This window comes from Panthera uncia, chromosome F1 (genome assembly GCF_023721935.1).
Source record: "Panthera uncia isolate 11264 chromosome F1, Puncia_PCG_1.0, whole genome shotgun sequence".
Classification (NCBI taxonomy): domain Eukaryota; kingdom Metazoa; phylum Chordata; class Mammalia; order Carnivora; family Felidae; genus Panthera; species Panthera uncia.
In genome coordinates, this window is record NC_064813.1 from 30,607,766 (window position 1) to 30,628,914 (window position 21,149).

The 21,149-nt window shown below is 37.4% G+C and overlaps 1 protein-coding gene across 4 annotated transcripts in view; it reads left to right on the forward strand.

The window, feature by feature from the left end:
• LPGAT1 (lysophosphatidylglycerol acyltransferase 1) overlaps positions 1-21,149 on the forward strand; it is a 76,290-nt gene that overhangs the window by 15,996 nt on the left and 39,145 nt on the right. For 3 of the 4 annotated variants that reach the window (XM_049634198.1, XM_049634196.1, XM_049634197.1), the window contains one exon: positions 16,815-16,933. In XM_049634198.1, coding sequence (XP_049490155.1) covers positions 16,815-16,933 — 119 coding nt within the window. Of the gene's footprint in view, positions 1-587; positions 8,096-16,814; positions 16,934-21,149 lie in introns of those variants that run through there. The other variant, XM_049634200.1, reaches the window with a different exon arrangement.

The following is a 21,149-nucleotide window of genomic DNA, read 5'->3' on the forward strand; positions in this document are numbered from 1 at the left end:
TTACCAAAAGTCTGGCTGTCAAAGAATAGAGGGCAATAGTTGCAGGAGAGAAATTGGGTCAAGAGAAGGCTTTTCAATTTTTTTTTTTTTTATTTTTTAAGATGGAAAAGTCTAGATTTTGAACCACTTAGAGTAGTTCATGATGAAACCATGGTCATTTACTTACACAACTCAGATGTTTAGGAAACTATTCTTAGAGGAGATTGAATGAGGGCATACTTATCAGGGTTCAATACAATTCATGGAAAGCACTTAACCGTTGGCTCTGGTGGCAGAGACAGATGGTGATGCGGCGTCTCCATAATTTGGTCCGTTCTGAGCTCTTATTACTCAGGCTGCTGTCCCTCAACCCTTCTTCATTCTCTCATTGATGTTCTTCCTCTCCCCTGTTAAATAACAAAGTTCAAGTAAATTTGAAGATCTAATTGGCCTTATTAAATAATTTGTGAGTCAGCAGCAGCCCATCTGGCAGGTAGGGAGGTGTTCCCAGGATTTGTACAAAAATGGGACTATTTTGTAGTTGGGGGGGAGGGGTGGGACAAGAAAGTTCCTAGCAAGCTGTCTTTTTTTTTTTTTTTTTTTTAAGGCAAGGTGTCTTATGCACATTACCTCATCTTTCCTTAGGGGATAGAGAGAACCCAGAGTGCGTGACAGGCTCATTGGTGCAGACTGAAAAATTCCTGGCTGACCAGGTTAAGACTACATTTCTGGGGGAGGTTGGAACTGCAGTTAGATTACATATTAGGCACCAGTTTGAGAACTAGGTCTAAGTGACAATCATTTTGGGTCTGTGGTTGTATGTGTGTGTGTTTGAACACCCTCAAATCTGTTCTTCAGTTTTCTTGAAAATTTCTACCTACTTATGTAAACCCCTGACATCCCGAAAGAGGACTTTGGCTTCCTCCCTTTTGACCTCAAACTTTTTAGTTGGGTTTTTCTTTCTAGCTTATCTCTTGGCTCAGGCAGAAGACCCTGAGGGCAAAGCATCCCCCGAGGGGGACCGAAATTACGCCCTCAAGCAACAAGGACTGCCCTCAGCCAGCAAGACCCCCATCCACGATTGACCCCAAGAGGATGATCAATTTAACCTTCACTGCCTACCTGCACGTACCTACCCTTCTTTGCCCCACATTTGCCTTACGTAATCCTGGAAGTATTTTCGACATTTTGGAGACAGTCTTTGAGACCGTCCGCTGTTTTCCTGGTGTTGGCCTCCCTGATATAAATTCCTTTCTTGCTTCACCACCACTCGTCTCTCTGCCTTTGTGTTTTGTCAATGCCAGTTAACGGACTTGGTCTGTTTGGGATCCCCACACCAGGCGCTCTTTCACCCCTTGTGCCCTTGGCGCGCCGGCTACCGTCCCCCTCCTCTACCGTCCCCCTCCTCCACCCACCATAGCCTCCACTGTTAACTTCCTTTCTGAACCACTTTGCCATCTACTCTGTAATTGTGTTCCTCCCTGTTGGGCTGCACTGCTTCAGAGTTCTCTCAGGGTCAAGAATCCATACGCGTGTTAAGCACTGTCTGTGGACAAATAAATGATGTGTCTTGTACATATGTGTTAATATTTTCCAAACATGTAGCTGCTGTTTTAATTAATAAATCCCTTAAAAGCATCATAGACATTTTTGTTGTTGCTTTTTGTTATGGAGATTTTCACTCAGTGGTAGAAGAACTACTGTATAGATACCTGCCATATTTTCTGACATTAATAAAGACCGTTTGTGTTTGCAACAGTTAGGATATACTGCCCCACAAATAAAACATGCCGAATTCCGCTTCAGGTTTTTCACTGTTGCTTTTCTTTTGCTGTTCTGTCTCTTTAATTTGTCAGTTTCTTAAGGGCAGGGGTTGTAGTTCTTCTTCCTTTTACCTTTCTTGGGCCAGGCTGCAGCTCTTGGGCCAAATCCAGCCCATGACTTGTTCCTTTTGTAAATCTCCAGATCCTGGTTTTTACACACCACCATTTGCAGTCAGTCTGATAGGAAACACTTTGAACCCCAATTAAGTGAAATGTTACCTCCTCCCCAGAGAGAATTCCGTGGTTCTTATTTGTTGTAGACTTGTATTGCAAAAGTTGTGTTCAATTTCATATTTTTAACTTTGTCCACCAAAAATTTGTAGAAATATGTGGGCAAACAAATTTGTTATGGAAATACCTATGTAATATACTCAATATTGCCTCTTGGCCTTAATAGCCTAAAATCTTTACTATCTGACCCTTTACAGAAAAGGTTTACTGACCCCTGCCCTATAGCAGTAGTTCCCAAATTTGTCTGCACATCTGAATTATCAGAGGAGCTTTATGTATGTGTGTTTTCCTCCATCCTGGAGATTCTGATTCAGTACATTGAGATGGAACCTGGGAACCTGTATTTTTAATAAGCTGTTTAGTTGTTTGGGAGTCACTGTTCTTTCATGCATTTTGTAGGGTTAAACTCCAAGAGCTAATGAAATGGATATTGGATTAGATGCCAGAGGACAGCTTCTTATTTTCTTCAACATGTACCAACTATGGAACCATATCCAAGTAGTGACTTGTTTTGTAGGTTTTTAAAAAATTTCCAGTTCATCTGTTTATAGACAGTTTTGCTCTGTCCTCTACAGTAGTAGTTGTTTTACCTATTGGGATTCATAAGAATTGCTTTTAGAGTCTGATAAAAGTTATGGGCCCACCCCCTAGAACAGTGCACCTGTGTTAATTTCCTATGACTGCCATGGCAGTTTACTCCAGAAGCATGTAAAACAACAGAAATTTATTCATGCATATTTCTGGAGACCAGAAGTTCACGTCAGGGTGCCAACAGGGCAGAGACTCCAGGTGACATTCCTTGCCTCTTCCAGCTTCTGGTAGCTGTAGGCATTTCTGGACTTATGGCTGCATCACTCCAGCCTCTGCCTCTGGGGTCACATTGCTGCCTCTTCTGTGTTCTGTGTGTGTCTGTAATAAGGACACTTATCATTGATTTAGGGCCATCTGGATAACCCAGAATAAGTTCCTCTCAAGATCCTTTATTCACAGGTTCCAGGGATTTGATGTGGATGTCTTGTGGGGTGGAGGGTGGGCATTTTTGGATTTACCATAGCACCTTTGCACATGCTCACAGTTTTACAGTTTCAAAGGGTTCACGACTCTGAGGTCCATGTATGGACTCCATGGACTCCAGGTTTAAACTCTTTGCTCAGTGAGAAGCACCTTACACCTACAGTGTACTCTAGTTATTAGTCCCTATTCTCTCCTCTTATGTCATATTCTTTTTTTTTTAATTTAAATTTATTTATTTATTTTGAGATACAGAGACAGCATGAGTAGAGGAGGGGCAGAGACAGAGGAGAAGAGAGAGAGAAGCCCAAGCAGGCTCCACGCTGCCAGTGTGGAGCCCAACGTGGGGCTTGAACTCACAAACTGTGAGATCATGACCTGAGCCAAAATCAAGAGTCAGACACTTAACCAACTGAGCCACCCAGGCGCCCCTCTCCTCTTATATCATGTTCTTATATTCATCATGCTATTACCACTGAATCTTGAAATGGTGTTGTTTTCTTCTCATGACCTTAGATTCTTTAGGGTTTGCTTTTTGAGCTGGTTTCTCTGCTTCCTTTAGGAACTCTTTATCTTCTGATAAGACTTACTATTTTAAAAGAAAAGCCAAGTTTTTCCCAAGCCTTTCTACTGAATTCTGTATCAAGGAGGCTAACTTCTGTGCAAACCATATGTAACTGATTATGCCTCCAGTGAGAAGAGAAACTTACCTGGAGTACGATGTGCCAGGCCTTCTAGCAAGTGCTCTCACTTGCTCACGTGGCTTAATTAAATACTGAAACCCATCCTCAGAGGGAGGTCATATCAGTCCTACTAAATAAGTGAGGAAATAAAGACTGGTGGAAGTTAAGTAACTCGTTCAGTGTGGGTGACAGAGCTAGCAAGGGACAGAGCTGGTCTGTGAATGAAGGTCTTCTGCCCATGCTGCTTTCATTATACCATGAAAACATAGCATACCTCCCTTTTAGTTGAATGCTTAGTAATCTGCGTAGACAGGGGCTATCAATGCTTTGGTGTCAGGAACCAGCAGACCTGGATTTCAGTCAGGTTTACAGTGCTTACTTATCGTATTACCTTGTACAATATCTTCTCTGATCCCTACCTTTAAGTAAGACCGATACCTGGCTTGTGTGCCTTATGGGGCTGCTCTAACAACTGACAGACTATGAATGAAAGTTCCTCAAAATCAGAAAATCTTACTAATATGCAGTATAATTAATTAGTTTCTCATTTGATTATACTTTTAGTAGTTTCTTCTTTTACTATCCTAGATTTCAAAGTTTGGGAATATGGTCAAGCCTCCAACCAGAGGCTACATTAGTTCCAAGGCTGAATTTGTTTGCTTAAGACCTCTTGGGTGCTTGGCTGGTACGAGTGCTTACATTTGCTTTCTTCTCTTTCATTTTTAGGGGAATCCCCACTTTTGTCTAGTTCAGCTGCACTTAGGATATCTACATGTGTGATAAGTTTCTGAGCAGTTCTCTCTCCTAGGTTAGTTTTTAACTCCTCTCATTGCCTCTTTGCCATGGGTTTGGGTGGTGGCCTGGGACTATGCTCTGGAGACTCTTCCCTTTTCTCTACCCGCCCCCCCCAATTTCTTGACACCTTCATTCATCCGGAGATAGTTTCTTATCCAAAGCTAAAATCCTGTCTCTCTTACTTGTCACTAATTATAGGCTCCTTCTATCTTTGCCCTTGTCTTCCAAGATATAAAGATACTACAGACATTCCATCCTAAAAAAATACCCCCATTTTACAAACAACTTCATTCCTTTCCTCCATCCCACATATGGCCAGTTTCTTTTCCCTGCTGGCTTTCTGTGGTTTATAAGATAATATTCAAAAACTTGGTGCTTTAATAACCTGGCTCAGGCCTGCTGCTCAGCCTTATCTTTTGGTGAGCTTTTCTTTTATTCTTCCAGTTACAGTGCAGAATGTCCTTTTTCTATCAAGAGCCCGTCCCTTTGTTTGGATTCCATTCCTTCTTGCTTGCTCAGGAAACTTCCTTTAGTGTTAAGGTCCTCTTTCTTCACCTTTCACAAAAACTCTCAAATTTCCAATTATACTTAAAAAGTTGTAGAATATGGTAATCTGGGTTCACATTCCCAGAGATGGGAGTGGGGCATGTGCTGTCTATTTTAACACAGTCCCATTGCTTAGGGGCACCAGGGTGGCTCAGTCAGTTAAACGTCTGACTTCCTCTGTCTTCGGCTCAAGTCATGATTGTGAGGTTCCTAGGCTCGACCCCCATGTCGGGCTTTGTGCTGACTGCTCAGAGCCTGGAGCCTGCTTTGAATTCTGTGTCTCCCTCTCTCTCTGTTCCTCCCCACCTCGTGCTCTGTCTCTGTCTCTATCTCTCTCTCAAAAATAATAAAAATTAACATTAAAAATTTTTTTTTAAAAAGTGTATCTGTTATCTGACCTCAGATTTACAGATATAATCTTATTTTTCATTCTTTAAAGTACCAGCTATCTATCCCAGAAGGTGTCTACCTAGGTTGTGTTCCCATGTGTCTTTGGTATCTCTTCCCTTTGTGTGTTAGCTCACAGTGATTTCTCCTCCTCCTGCCACCTGTGGTACATATTTTCATAGATAATGCATTATTCCCCAGTGTGTCTTTTATTCTCAATAAGTGAGCAAACTTCTTGAGGGCAGGGATCATGTTACATCAATTGGAAAGTTTGCTTATGTTTTATATTGAAGAAAATGTATCTTTTAAAAAACTAAAATACAGCTTATTGAGATGCTGGTGAGTGGGATGATGGTATGACACGAAGGCACATGAGAGGTGAAATGACCAGGAATAGCAGATTCATGGCTCTGGTCGCAAGCTTACACAAGGGCTTACTTCTGTGGACTGGAAAGGCAGGCAGAATTGCCTATACCATTTAGTATGTTCTCTGTTTCGGTCTTTCTCACTTCTCCTTTCCCTCACCTTGTACTTCTCTCTCTCTCTCTCTCTCTCTCTCTCTCTCTCTCTCTCTTTTATTTTTGCTAAGCTCAGATAGTTGGGTAGTATGATTCCTCCCACTGTATTCATGAGTTAATTTCTTCATGATGGAACCCCAGTTTACTTTATGTCTCCCACAGTGGTAAAACCCTGTTTCTCTATGAAAAGAATAAAACTAGTTGAATGAATGAATACAGGAAACAGTGCTTTGGGGGATAGTGAGCAGGAGGTGATGTAAATTAATTATACTTACCATCTGTATGTTTTTCTTTGCAACTAATTTGGTCAGGCAAGAAGCAGCCTAAGAGTTCTGTTTCTTGTACTTGATTTAAAATACCTGTGAGGGGAGAGATTTGGGTCCAGCTATCTCTAAATTCCTTCCTAGTTCTAAGCTTTCTAAAATCAACCCCCTACTATTTTTGAAAAAAAAAAATTTAATGTTTATTTATTTTTGAGAGAGAGAGAGGGAAAGAACATGAGCGGAGGAAGGGCAGAGAGAGAGGGAGACACAGATCCGAAGCTGAAGTTGAACACTTAACCAACTGAGCCACCCAGTGCCCCTAAGACCCCCACCATTTTTCATGGTCTGATTCTAAAACTATTTAAAGCTCTAGTAGCAAAGCAAAAAAGTACCTATACTGCACACTTATTTCCTGGCAATTTGGTATAATCTTTAGAAGTTAGAATTTCCCTTCTTCTAATTACTCATTTCAGGAATCTGAGGCAGATATTACTGAATTCTGTTGCTTAAACTGTCCCAGAGGAATCAAATTAAACTAACTTTGATTTAAGTTCTGATCTCTGATTTAGTATAGTGTTAATTGTATTTAGTATAGGTAAATGAAAGAAGCTATTTAAAAGGTTGAGAAAATAGGGGCGCCTGGGTGGCTCATTCAGTTAAGCGTCCAACTCTTGATTTCACCTCAGGTTGTGGTCTCACAGTTCATGAGTTAGAGACCCACATGGGGCTCTGTGCTGACAACATGGAGCCATCTTGGGATTCTCTCTCTCCCTCTCTCTTCCCCTCCCTTTCTCTTCCCCTGTCTCTCTCTCTCTCTCTCTCTCTCTCTCTCTCTCTCAAAAATAAATAAAATCTTAAAAATGTCAAAAACTATAAAAGGTTGAGAAAACAAAACTGAGCAAACTGAGGATTCTGCATAGAGTGAAATACTTTTATTAGAACATACTAGAAAAAAAAAAAAAAACTTAAGATGTAAGTCTTGCTACTTTGACTCTCAGTGATTTAACAAAATAAATTTGGACCAGGCTGCTTTGGGGGAGAGGTTGTTAGTGTATGTGACATAATGAACATTAAAGAAACAAATAAGAGTGCAATGTATTAGTAAAAACTTTCATTATTACTTTGTTCTTGGGGAGCAGGGGAACTCTCTTAATTACAAAAGTAATAAGTCAAATGCTGAAAATTTGGAGAAACAGAACAATATAAAAAATAAAGGAGAAAAAAATAGAACAAAAGTCATTCGTAAGTTTGCCATGCTGCAGTAATCACTATCCTTGGTAATCACAGTCTCCCCCTACCTCTAGACCCCCAACAAACTCAGATATGTTCTCCTTCACTCTAATTTTGTCTTTTTTAGAGTGTCATATAAATGGAACATTTTGAGATGGGCCTCTTCTCTCAGCATGCTTGTGAAAGCCATCCAAATTGTTGCATGTATCATTAGAATGTTCTTGTTTGTTGCTGAGTAATATTCCATTGAATGGATGTACCACTGCTTATATCCATTCAGCTATCAAGGACATTTGGGCTGTTTCCAGTTTTTAACAATTATGAAAAATGGCAGTATTAATGTTCATGTTCAATTTTCTGTATTACATAAGTTGCCTTTCTCTAGGGTAGGAGTAAACAAACTATGCCCCATGTGCCAAAATTTCCTGTTGCTTGTTTTTACATGGCCCTATGAGCTAAGAATGGCTTTTACATTTGTGAAGGTTTGTAAAAACCAACAACAAAAGAAGAATATAAAACAGAGACCCTATGTGGCCTACAAAGCTTAAAACACTTAATGGCTGGCCCTTTACAGAAGAAGTTTGCTGGCCCCCGCTCTGGGGTAAATACCCATATTCCTGGGTCATGTGGTAAGTGTCTTTTTAACTTTATGAGAAACTGCCAAACTGTTTCCAGAATGGCTATACCATTCTGTATTCCCAACAGCAGTATCTATAAGTTCCAGGGTTTGTTTGTTTGTTTGTTTTATCCTTGCCAAAACTCAGTATTAACAGTGTTTTTAATTGTGGTCATTCTAATCAATGTTTAAGGTTGCTCATCATGGTTTTAATTTGTATTTCCCTAATGATTAATGGTGTTAAACATCTTTTCATATGGTTGTTTGCCAATCTTATATCCTGTTTGGTGAAGCGTCTGACTTTTTTGCCTAGTTTTTAATTGGGTGGTTTGTTATCTTACTGTTGAGTTTTCAAAGTTCTTTATATATTCTGGATACAAAGATACCAATCCTTTGTTGGCTATGTGATTGTCTATATTTTCTCCCCGTCTTTTCATCCCCTTACCAGTATCTTTTGCCTAGCAAAAGGTTTAAGTTTTGATGAAGTCCAATTTAGTGGTTTTTTTCTTTTATGAATTGTGCTTTTCATGTTATGTCCAAGAACACTTTGCCTAGACCCGGATGATGGATGTTCTCCTAAGTGTTCTTCTAGAGGTTTTGTAGTTCTGAGTTTTACATTTAGCTCTCTGATCTGTTTTGAATTATTTGTTGTATAAGGTATGGGTTGAGGTTTCATACTTTTGTAACTTTGTTTGTTGATAAGACTATTTGTTTCTCCATGGGATCGACATTACACCATTGTCAGAAATCACTTAGCCATATTTGTGTGTTCTATTTCTAGATTCTCTTTTCTGTTCTGTTGATCTATGTGTCTGTCCCTTCACCAGTACCACACCATCTTGATTACTGCAGCTTAATAGTGAGTTTTAAAATTGGGTAGTATGATTCCTCCAAGTTTATTCTTCTTTTTCAAATTTATTTTGGCTATTCTAGTCAAAATATCAGTTCTTTACGGGGCGCCTGGGTGGCGCAGTCGGTTAAGCGTCCGACTTCAGCCAGGTCACGATCTCGCGGTCCGTGAGTTCGAGCCCCGCGTCAGGCTCTGGGCTGATGGCTCGGAGCCTGGAGCCTGTTTCCGATTCTGTGTCTCCCTCTCTCTCTGCCCCTCCCCCGTTCATGCTCTGTCTCTCTCTGTCCCAAAAATAAATAAAAAACGTTGAAAAAAAAAATTAAAAAAAAAAATATCAGTTCTTTATAAATCAGTAAATCTAATTGTATCTGAAAAAATTCTTACTGGGACTTTGATTAGAATTACATTATATTTGTAGATTAATTTGTGGGAGAATTGGCTTTTTACTGTGTTGAATCTTTCAGTCCACAAACGTGATATTCATTTCATTTTGGTCTTCTTTGATTTCTTTCATCAATGTTTTATAGTTTTTAGCATATATATCCATTTATATGTTTTAATTTATATCTAAGTGTATTTTTGCACTATTATAAATGGGATTTAAATATTTTTTTATTTCCTCTTGTTCATTTCAAGTATAAAAAAGATTGATATTTTGTGTGTTGACTTTGTATCCTGGAACTTTATTTTTTTTAAGTTTATTTATTTTGAGAGAGATTGAGAGAGAGCACAAGTGGGGTAGGGGCAGAGAAGGAGAGAATCCCATACCTGTTCCATGTTGTCAGTGTGGAGCCCAATACGGGGATTGATCTCACAAACTATGACCTGAGCCAAGATCACTTAATCAACTGAGCCACTCAGGAGCCCCATCGTGCAACTTTATTAAACTCTAATTAATAATGAAAGCTTTTTTTAGATTAGTTGGGATATTCTACATAGAGTCATGCCATTGTGAATATGAACAGTTTTATCTCCCTTTCCAACCTGTAGGACTTTTTTTTTCTTGCATTATTGAATTGGCTAGGCCTTCTGGAATACTGTGAAGTAAGAAAAAGGAGTTTGATATCCTTGCCCCGCTCTGAATCTTATGGATAAAACATTAGTATATAATTACTACTAAATATTATGTTAGCCTTGGGTTTTGGGTAGAAACACTTTATTACATTGAGGAAATTCCTTTCTATTCTTAATTTACTAAGCATTTTTATTATGAATGGATAGTGAAATTTGTTAAATGCTTTTTGTGCATCAATTCATATGTGTCTTAGTCCATTCAGGCTGCTATACAAAATATCATAGTCTGGGTGGTTTATAAACAACAGACATTTATTGCTCACGGTTCTAGAGAGTGGCAAGTCCAGGATCAAGGTGCCATCATTTTCTGGTGAGAGCTCTCTCTGTGCCCTTCTCACTGTGCCCTCACATGGTGGAATGGGCTGGAGAACTCTGTGGGATCTCTTTTATAAGGACACTAATCCTATTCATGAAGGCCACACCCTTGTGACCTAATTACCTCCCAAAGACCCCACTATTAGCATCACCTTTGGGGGTTAGGATTTCAACAAAAGAATTTTAGGGAGACACAACCATTCAGACCATTCAGACCAGAGCAATATGATCAGCAATAAGGTTTTTCTTATTTAGACTGTTAACCTGGTGGATTGCATTCATTGATTTCTGATACTGAACCAACCTTGCATTCCTGTGATAAATCTTACTTGGTTGTGGTGTATACTGTTGGATTCCACTTACTAATATTTGTTGAGGATTTTAATGTATATTAGTCTATAGTCTTGTGTTTTTCTGGTTTTGGTATCAGGGTAATGGTGGTCTCATAAAATAAACTTGAATGTGTTCTGTTTTCTGGAAGAGATTTTTTAGAATTGGTGTTCTTAAATGTTTAGTAGAATATGCCAGTGATAACCATTTGAGCCAGAAGAATTATTTTTTGGAAGGTTCTTGCCTGTGTAAATCAATTTCTTTCATAGAGATAGACTTTCAGATTATTTACTTAATCTTCAATGAATTTGTCAGTTTGTGGTTTTCAAGGAATTGGCTCATTTCACTCAAAAATGTCAAATTTGTGTTTGCAAAGTTGCTCATAATATACCCTTAATTTTTTAAAGTCTTTGTGGTATGTGTAATGATGACCTGTCTATCATTCCTGACATTGATAATTTGGGGAGTTTTTGGTTAGTTTTGCTAGAGGTTTATAAAACTGCGTTTACTTTCTTAAAGAGCTCCATTTGATTTTATTGATTTTCTCTATTTTTTTTGTTTTCTATTTTATTGATTTCATCGGTTTCTGCTCTTTTGATTCTTTGGTACTCTGTTATCCACTTAGGATTTATTTATATCCAAAAAAGATTTTCGATTTCTGTATGAGTTTATTCACTGACTCAAAGAACATATTAAAAAGTCATGTCTTCTAAATTTGTGCATGTGTTTTTTAGCCTGGCTTATCGCAGTATAATTTGCAGTAAATAAATTACAGTAAAATTTACCTTTTGTAGTTTATAGTCTGTAAGGTTTTTTTTGAATGTTAAGTAACCTTCCTTCCTCAAATTGATTCTGTTTTGTGAGTCAGTATAATGGCTTTAGGATCACTGTTTTTAAGGAATTTGTGGTGGATTCTTATTGTTTTTATTTTCTTTTTGAGATGTGAACTATCCTGATCAATACTAGTCTATAACTTTTAGGGGAGGTTTATTGTTAAGTTAGAAAGAGAAAGAGAGAGAGAGAGCAAGTGTGTGTATGTGGTGGGCGGTAGGTGATGATCTTTGACTTTCATTTTTAACAAGAATTTTAAAAATTCAGTTACAACTAGAGAAGTTTCTTCCAGATTTTATTCAGTTGTCCTTCATTCCCTTTGGAAATAGTGGACCTGACCCAGTTCTTTTTTGAGAATACATTTCATAGAACAGTGTGTTAAAATATTTTTGTTCTTTCAGTCAAGTACAGTGTAAGAACTGGCAGGCATCCATAGCTTCTATTCTTTAACATGCACATAATTCTATTCCTTGGTTAAGATATTGACTCCATTATTATACTTACTTTTTCTGGTATAGCAAGGTTTGAACTGAGGAACATAGCTACTTCATATATAATAAATTATTTGTCTCTACAAACATTTTTACTTTGATTTTGTTAGTCACATGACTTTCTAACAGTGATCTTTGAAGTATATAGTGGTATGGTAAAAGTATGGTAAAAGAATACCATAAATATTGGAAATTAAATATGTTTGGGTTTTTTGGAGTTTTTTATTTTAGAGAAAGAGAGAGAGTGTGAGTGGGCGGGGGTGAGAGAGAATCTTAAGCAGGCCCCACACTTATCACAGAACCCAATGCAGGACTCAATCCCACGACCCTGGGATCATGACCCAAACTAAAATCAAGAGTAGGACGGTAGGGGCACCTGGGTGTCTCAGTCAGTTGGGCATCCGACTTCAGCTCAGGTCATGATCTCACAGTTAGTGCCCAAATCGGGCTCTGTGCTGACAGCTCAGAGCCTGGAGCTTGTTGTGGATTCTGTGTCTCCCTCTCTCTCTGTCCCTCCCCCACTCACGCGCTCTCTCTCTCTCTCTCTCTCAAAATAAGTAAACATTAAAAGAAAAAGAGTGGGACCCTCAACCAACTGAGTCACCCAGGTGCCCTAGAAATTAAATTTATTGAATGAAATTTAGATTTTATAAAATTCAGGATGACTTTGTTACTATATCAGGATCATTTTTTAATAAAAAAGTTGTTTGAGCTACCTTTACTTATTTGATTTAATATCCCATGTGGGTCTTAATAAGTTGACATTTAGTTTGAAAAGAAATTTTGGCCAAGTTGTGGCTGTAAGATAAAACATATATTAGATTAACTCTTAATGATTATACCCTGAAAGGATTGTAGAAACTAACATTGAGAGCCATTTATAATGCATAACATAAGATGCATAACATTAGATGTCTGTTGAAATGTTCTAGATGTTTAAAGTACAGCGCCATTTTTTCCCTATATATGATAAGAAAAAAAAAAGCTATAACTTGGGGGGAATAGAATGGAAAAGAGAGAAAAGGGATGGGGAGAGCTGAGGCGGCTGAGGTATATTAGTTTCAAGGGGCTGCTATCATATAACAAAGTAGTACAAGCTGGATGGCTTCAAACAAAAGAAATTGATTCTCTCATGGTTCTTGTTGGTTTGAAGTTCTAAAATCAAGATGTCGGCATGGTTGTGCTCTCTCTGAAGGCTCTAGGTGAGGATCCTTCCTTGCTTCTTGCTGCTTCTAGTAGTTGTCCTCAGTCCTTATGTTGTAGATCTGTCACTCCAGTCTCAACCTCTGTTGTCACGTGGCATTCTCCCTGTGTATATCTCTGTCCACATTTCCTTCTTCTTAAAGGACACCCGTCATACTGGATTTAGGTTGAGGGCCCATTTACAGATATAGGATGTATATAAACTGGGAGGGAGGGGACGCTATTCAACCCAGTTCAAAGGGTTCTAAATTCAATTTAAATTTTGAGATAAGCCAACACACTAGATTTATCTGCCTTATACAAAGCAAACAGGTAAGATACATTTTACATAAAAATTTTTTATTTGCAATTATATTCACTTACATGCTTTCCCATTGTGTAGGCTCAGGCCTAGGTATCTAGCATTTTCCCTTCATGTGATAGAAATTACATTAAAGGAATATTTTGTTATGAAACCTCTGTTTATATAGATGTGGAGCCAGAACACTTTCCACATTACCTCTTAATAGCTCAATATTTATAGAACCAAGCTAGACTTTTTTTTTGAACTCTTTAACTGCTATTAGAATAATAATTTTGGGGTGCCTGGGCGGCTCAGTCAGTGAGGCATCTGACTTCAGCTCAGGAGGTCATGATCTCACAGTACATGAATTTGTCAGCTCAGAGGGTCATGATCTCACAGTCCAGGAGTTCGAGCCCTGCATCAGGCTCTGTGCTGACAGCTCAGAGCCTAAAGCCTGCTTCAGATTCTGTGTCTCCCTCTCTCTCTGCCCCTCCCCTGCTCATGGTCTCTCTCTCTCTGTCTCTTTCTCTGTCTCTATCTCAAAAATAAATTAAAAAACATTTTAGAAAATTTAAAAAAAGAATAATACTTTTATTCTTTTTATTTTATATCCACGACATCTAACAGCTCCTGGTGCTGATTTATTGAATGAATAATGCATTAATGAAAGAATGGAGTGTGTGTGTGTGTGTGTGTGTGTGCGCGCCTGTCTGTCTGTCTGTCTGTCTCTATGTTGAAGGGTTGTCAGCAAAGGCATGATAGAATGAATTTTCCTTTTTAAAACCCAACTGGTGGGGCGCCTGGGTGGCTCAGTCGGTTAAGCGTCCGATTTCAGCTCAGGTCACGATCTCGCGGTCCGTGAGTTCAAGCCCCGCGTCAGGCTCTGGGTTGATGGCTCAGAGCCTGGAGCCTGCTTCCGATTCTGTGTCTCCCTCTCTCTCTGCCCCTCCCCTGTTCATGCTCTGTCTCTCTCTGTCTCAAAAATAAATAAAAACGTTAAAAAAAAATTAAAAAAAACAAAACAAAAAAACCCAACTGGTGGCATCCTTGACACACTGGTCTGAATTTCGTTGTTATTACTTTTAGTATATCATTTCATATTGGTATACAGATGCTGTGATTCATAATATTCCTTTGCATAGATATATAATAATTTACGCTCCCTTTTTAATTTTAATTGTGAAAGATACAGAACATGAAATTTACCATCTTAACCATTTTTAAGTATATACTTTGGCATTGTTAAGTATACTCACATTATTGTGTAGTCAATCTCCAGAACTTTTTTATCTTGCAAAACTGAAACTCTACTATTGAACAACACCATTCCATTTCCCCCTCCTGGAAACCATCATTTTTTTCAATTTCTATGAATTTGAGTTAGTCTCTCTTTTGAATCGTTATCCTCTTTGCTCTTACAAACAAGGCTGCAGTAACTAGCTTTGCATATGTGTCATTCTGCACATAAATAAGTATATCTGCAAGATGAATTCCTAGAAGTAGAATTTCTGGGTAAAAAGATTTTTGCATTTCTCAGTTTTGATATATATTGCCAAATTGACTTCCCAAACTGTTGTACCAATTCAGACTCCCCACAGCAATGTATGATAGAGCAGCTGTTTAAATGTGTTTCAGTAGTTAGCGTGTCAGCTGAGCTGACTTGGGAACTTGGGAAAGGAAAGGCCGCTCGGTAAGAAAGTTGGTGCTACTGCATTTTTCAAGGGGCTGGGCTCTCTCCCAGTATTCTGTCTCTATTCTTTAAGAATTATTTGATGTACTTTAGTGTAGTTTTATCCTGCATTCACTTAAAAATTTTTAAATAAAAAATTTTCCCACATAGTATATAGGCTATTTGAGTAATAAAATAGATTTGAATCTGATAGAATGATTAGAATACCTCACTTTGCAAGGAGGTCCTACAGCTTAATACTATATGTTTAGCTTGGCTGAAAATTTCCTTAATACAAAATTCGAAGGTCTTTAAAATCAATGAATAGATGGGTTTTAACAGAAAGGAAAATCAACAGACCGCTTTTCTGAAATGCATTCTTTTTTAAAAATTTTTTTATTTTGTGTGAGAGACAGAATGAGTGGCGGAGGGGCAGAGAGACAAGAGACAGAGAGAGAGAGAGAAAGAGAATCCCAAGCAGGCTGTGTGCCGTGCTGTCGATGCAGGCCTCGATCCCACGATCCTAGGATCTGAGCCAAAATCAAGAGTTGGCCCCTTTGCCAACCAAGCCACCCATGTGCCCCTCAGACGAACTCTTACGAGGAGCTCCACTATGTTGGGGTGACAATGAAGGGTGACTGGAGAAGGAAGAAGGCTGGGGGAGGCAGAGCCAGTGGGCTCCACATCTCCTCAAGCCTAGTTCATCCAGAATTATTACACACGGGTGGCTTGAGTTCTTTACTTTTAGCAGTGTGTGAGGTTAGTGAGTACTAATGTGTAACCAGCCTCTCGTAATTCATGTCAGATGTTTGAGGAGCCCTAGAAGCTTTGTCTCGTAGAATCCTGATGTGTGAAACTGATGCTCAATTATATTATTTCTCTGAAGTAAATTTACTGTAAAATGAGGCATATTAAAGCAGTTTCCTGCATGGAGATACCACTGTTTTCCTCAGAGTGTATGTACAGGTTTTAGTACAATGACTTTTCATCTGGAGATTTTAAACATTAGTTTTCTTATATTCAAATGAAACTATTTGCATATATTTGTGACGTTTTCACATTTTATTATAAAGTAGAAATACACTTTATTATGCAGTATATTTGAAGGGTTCTGGAGACCTTCTCCCAATCATGATCACCATCAGTGGTTTGGAATTCATTCCCTCAGACTTTTTTTAACGTATAAAATAATATTTAAATTTTATTCCTTCTTTAAAAAGGTGGAATCATGCTATATATGCTGTTTTGTGATTTGCTTTACTTGATAACAGGTCCTTTCTGGGTTAGTGCATAGAGATACATTCTGCTCTTTAAGTGGACATATACTCTTCTATTATATCATAATTTTGTTATCCGTTCCCCTGTTGGTAAACATTGGAGTTCCAATAAGTATCCCTTATGCATGTATCTTTACCTATTTGGACAAATGTTTCTGCAGGATAAATTCTAAGAAGTAGAACTTATATATCAAAGGATGACCATTTTACATCTTAATGGGTATTTTGGTGCTCTATAAAATGTTACATCAATATATCAACATCCTGATATTTATAGGAAATAAACTTAGTTCAGACTTTAAGAAGTTTTAGCGAGGTGATGTGTCATCATTGATGTACACCAGTTGTTCTAATATAAGGTTTTTAGTAATGTAAAACCTTTAAAGTGACAGCTTTTTTATTCTTACAGTGATGGAATGGGGGGATGATATTAAAGCGGTTTCCAAAGATGAAGCAGTAATGTTGGTGAATCATCAGGCAACAGGAGATGTATGCACTCTGATGATGTGCCTCCAAGACAAAGGACTGGTAAGCCATCCTGAACACAGAGGTGGACGGGAGAAGGGGGAGGTTAACAAAGAATCAATTCAAGTATCTTACTAGGGTTTGGAACATAAACTTTAATATGTATACTTTTTCTGAAAATTGAGAAAATTTTAAAAAGAAAAATATATACAATTCTAAGTAATTCTGACTATAATTAGAATTCTAATCTAAAAAAAAAAAAAAAGAATTCTAATCTATAATTCAAAATATTATTCTAACTCCAGGACAGGAATTTGGAGACTTTCAAAAAAGTAGCTGGAAAATAATGTGAATGAGCTGGTTTTTTTTTAAAAAATAATTGAGGTAAAAGCAGAGTTAATATGGTTCAAATCGGGGACTGTCTTGAGGTGAAGTGGTGGATCACTGGTTTGAGAAATACACAAAAAGCAGTAGTGTTTAAGAGAGAGGTCCGTGAATTAGATGATCTTGGGGATCTTTAGCCAGAAGGAAAAAAGGTAAATATTTTGGATTTCCTTTACAAAGGAAATTGAACAGAAAGATACTACACCCATTTTATTAAGTGTTACTAGGCTGTGTGAACTGTTTTACAGTTTACATGACTTATATTAATAAGTCAAGATAAAATATATCCATCAACTGGGTGGGTTTAAAATAAATTCAGTCTTTAGCATTAAAAGAATTATCACCTTAGAAGTTGAAGAGGTTGTGTTACTAGAAAACCAAATAAATGGAAAGTGTATAAATTAATGGAGTTAATATTTATCCTAATAGTAAAGAAGCAAATCAAAGAACTTTATTAAGTGCTTCATGTTCATTATCAGTGACTGCAAGGATAGAACACCATCCTGTAAGACACTATCCTCATAAAGGAGTGAACAGTCCAACAGAGGAAAGTGTAGCAAAGTGAAGAGTATTCAGTGGAGAGGGTGCTCCCCATGATAGGCATAGAAGACTTTGTAGAGGGGCAAGGACATAAGCGTGGCCTAGTTAGAGTGGTGAAGCAGGGGCCTTCTTCCTTAGTGAAATACTCTTGGCCAGAACACCAAGGCAAGACTAAGCCTGGGGTGTTTAGGTCCTAGAGATTTTGACTCAGTAGGTCAGGGAGGGGTCATAAAATGAGGTGAGAGTAAAGGAAAATATGTTTGATGACTGCCGAATCTTTTCTTGTTTATCTGAAAAGCAGAAACATAATCTCACTGGAATGTGGAATAAATTCAATCCTTTCTTGAACTGTTAAAAGAATGTTGCTGTATAAATATATTTGCATTTATAATAATATTTATTACTTGTGATATTAAAATTTTGTAAAAACTAGATTATTTGGTCTTGTATGAAAGAGAATCCCCAATTAACAGACATTTTTAATCTTATTGATAGGATCATTACACTCACAGTGATTATTCTGAAGGCTTACAGTGTCCTTGATTGGTTTTTGAATTTCAAAGAATGATTACAGTGTGGTCAGTATAAATACGCCTAACTTTAGTGCTCTAACCCCAGTTTGGCATGGATGATAACTGTATTAACTAGAATATTAGATAACCTGAAATTCACCAATTGTGTGAACAAAAGAAAATTTAGTTTGTTTGTTTCCTTTTATAAAAAGATTTCTGTTAGTTTGTCTTAGGTTCATTTTTCTGTCCAGATTATGATCTGATATTAGTGAGTAGATATTAGTACAATCTTGAGGAATTTTTTTTTATCTTCTTTCATAAAGGGTAATAGAGAAATATAAAGCTGGAAGCATTATAATCTCTCCCTCCTGCGCCTATCAAGTATAAGGCAATATTAATTTTCATTTACCAGTAAGAATGTTTGCTTGACTTATTGAATATTCCATGGGTATATTCAAAGAAAGAAGGCTAATGCTAAATTGTGGCCCAATTTTAAAAAATATTAGTTTAATTGTGATGTGAGTGTAAACAGCTTTTAGAATTCAGGAATCTTCTTGTAACACCCGTTAGTGTTACTCAGCGGGCGTCCTGTTGGCATTTTGGTCGGACTGTTGTGTTGTGTTCTGAACTGTCCTGGCTATTGCTGGATGTTTTCCATACCTGGCTACTACCCACTAAGTGCCGGTAGCATGTGCTAGTCAATGTGACAGCCAAAATTGGCCTTAGAAATTTCTAAAAGGGAGAACCATTGACTTGACTATAATTTCAGAAGGATATAAAGAACAGAGTCCTTCATGTAAGCCTCTCTAGATCTTTTGATATGTAGAAAATCTGTGCTTCCGGATAAAGAATAATTGATATGGGCCAATTTTGTTTCTTGAAGATACCTAAGAAATTTCTCAGTGACAGGCCTATGAAACGTTGACAAGAGTTGCTTCAGGCAGCTGGTATTTACTGAGCTTCTTTTGAGGAATATGAAACAAAGGATTAATTGTATTTTCTAAATGTGCTGGTACCTTTTAAATAAGTATCTGTGACTTGAGGCATGTTCTTTTATGGCAATTGATGATAAAACTAAAAACTTTTTTTATTTGTCAAAAGAACTTTATTAGACATGTAATAAACATTTGCTGACTTGTAACATTTCCCCTAAAATAAGTTAGGACTTGGGGCACCCGGGTGGCTCAGTTGGTTGGGAGTCTGACTCTTGATTTCGGCTCAGGTCATGATCTCACGGTTAGTGAGTTCAAGCCCTGCGTCAGGCTCTGCGCTGATGCTGCGGAACCTGCTTGGGATTCTCTCTCTGCCCTTCCCCACTTGTGTGTGCATGCACTCTCTCTCAAATAAATAAACTTTAAAAAATAAATAAAATAAGTTAGGACAGAATTATCCATACAAATCTTAGAAGATAGCTTGGCTATCTTATTGAACTGATTTGTTTTAGGTGACCTTCTAACTGAAGAGGCAAATCCACTGTAAGTACAAGGTTAAGTTATATACATTAAATACATTAAAGCTAGAACAAGTAAAGCTCATTCCTTTAGTGTTGGTATTTTAAACCCAGAAATTAATAAATTGCCACTAAACTTCATACTGTGTATAAAGCTCAAGTATTTTATAGGTTGAAGTCACTTGCTTTCTGTTTTGTTCCTTGGGGCACTTTTCAACAGATTCCATTTAGTTCAGATTTCAGTTTATTTAAACAAGTAGTCATCATTACAAAACAAGACTGAAAAGTGAGATGTTGGTGATCATTTTATTCTGTATTAGTTGACTTGGGGAATCAGTACTTCACTGGGCATGTATCTTTATTTTGTAAAGTGATTTAACATAGTAGTGTGAATGAAGTATGAGTTGTGTAATTGACCTATTTAGTGATGCTGAAAAATTATGCTGGAAGCTTTAATGTTACATTCTTTGTCAGCTTTTTTAGTGTTTTTGTAAAAGCAGCAATGGTATTGATGCTTACTTTTTTCCTAATATTTAAGTTCATATAATTTGGTGTTTAGAGGTGAAGTTTACATATGTTATTCCCATAGAAACCAAAGTAGAGCTCTGTTGCACTCTTGATTGAGGTTGTAGCTTTTAATTAATTCCTTTAAGGATTATAACCAGGAATGCTATTTCCTCAGCAGGGAAGAACAATTAACCAGTTTATTAATTAGACCCCTGTTTATAGTTACTTATAATTTTGAAATTTGTTTGAAATAAAGTCTCACTCTTAATATGAATATTAATTCTTATCAGCAAGGGATACTATTTCTGTGTTTAAGAACTGAGGTGCTGTAAATTTTTTTAATTTATTCATTTATTTTAAGAGAGAGAGAGAGTGAGAGAGAGAAAGCGAGTGAGCATGGGGAAGGGGCAGAGAGAGAGAGAATCCCAAGCAGGCTCCACAGTGTGGAACCCCACACAGGGCTTGAGCCCACGAACTACAAGGTCTTGACCTGTGCCGAAAACAAGATTAGGATGTTCAAATGACTGAGCCACCCAGGGGCCCCAGTTCTGTAAATATGTTTTTGCTGGGGAAGAGGATAGCCTTGCATAAAGTAACAAATATTCTTCTTAATGTAATAGAATGTTAAATCATTCTATTAAATGAAATTTTAAATGTTCGTGTATTTTGGACATTTTTGTACTTTTATAAAATTTTATAATTTTACATTTATATGTAAAATACATTTATATATTTATAATTTATAACTTTTAATATTTTAGCTATTAAAACCCCATTTTATTTTATTTTATTATTTTTTTAATATGAAATTTATTGTCAAATTGGTTTCCATACTAAAGTCCCATTTTATAAAGCTTTAGTGCTTATTAAACTTACTGCCCTCATT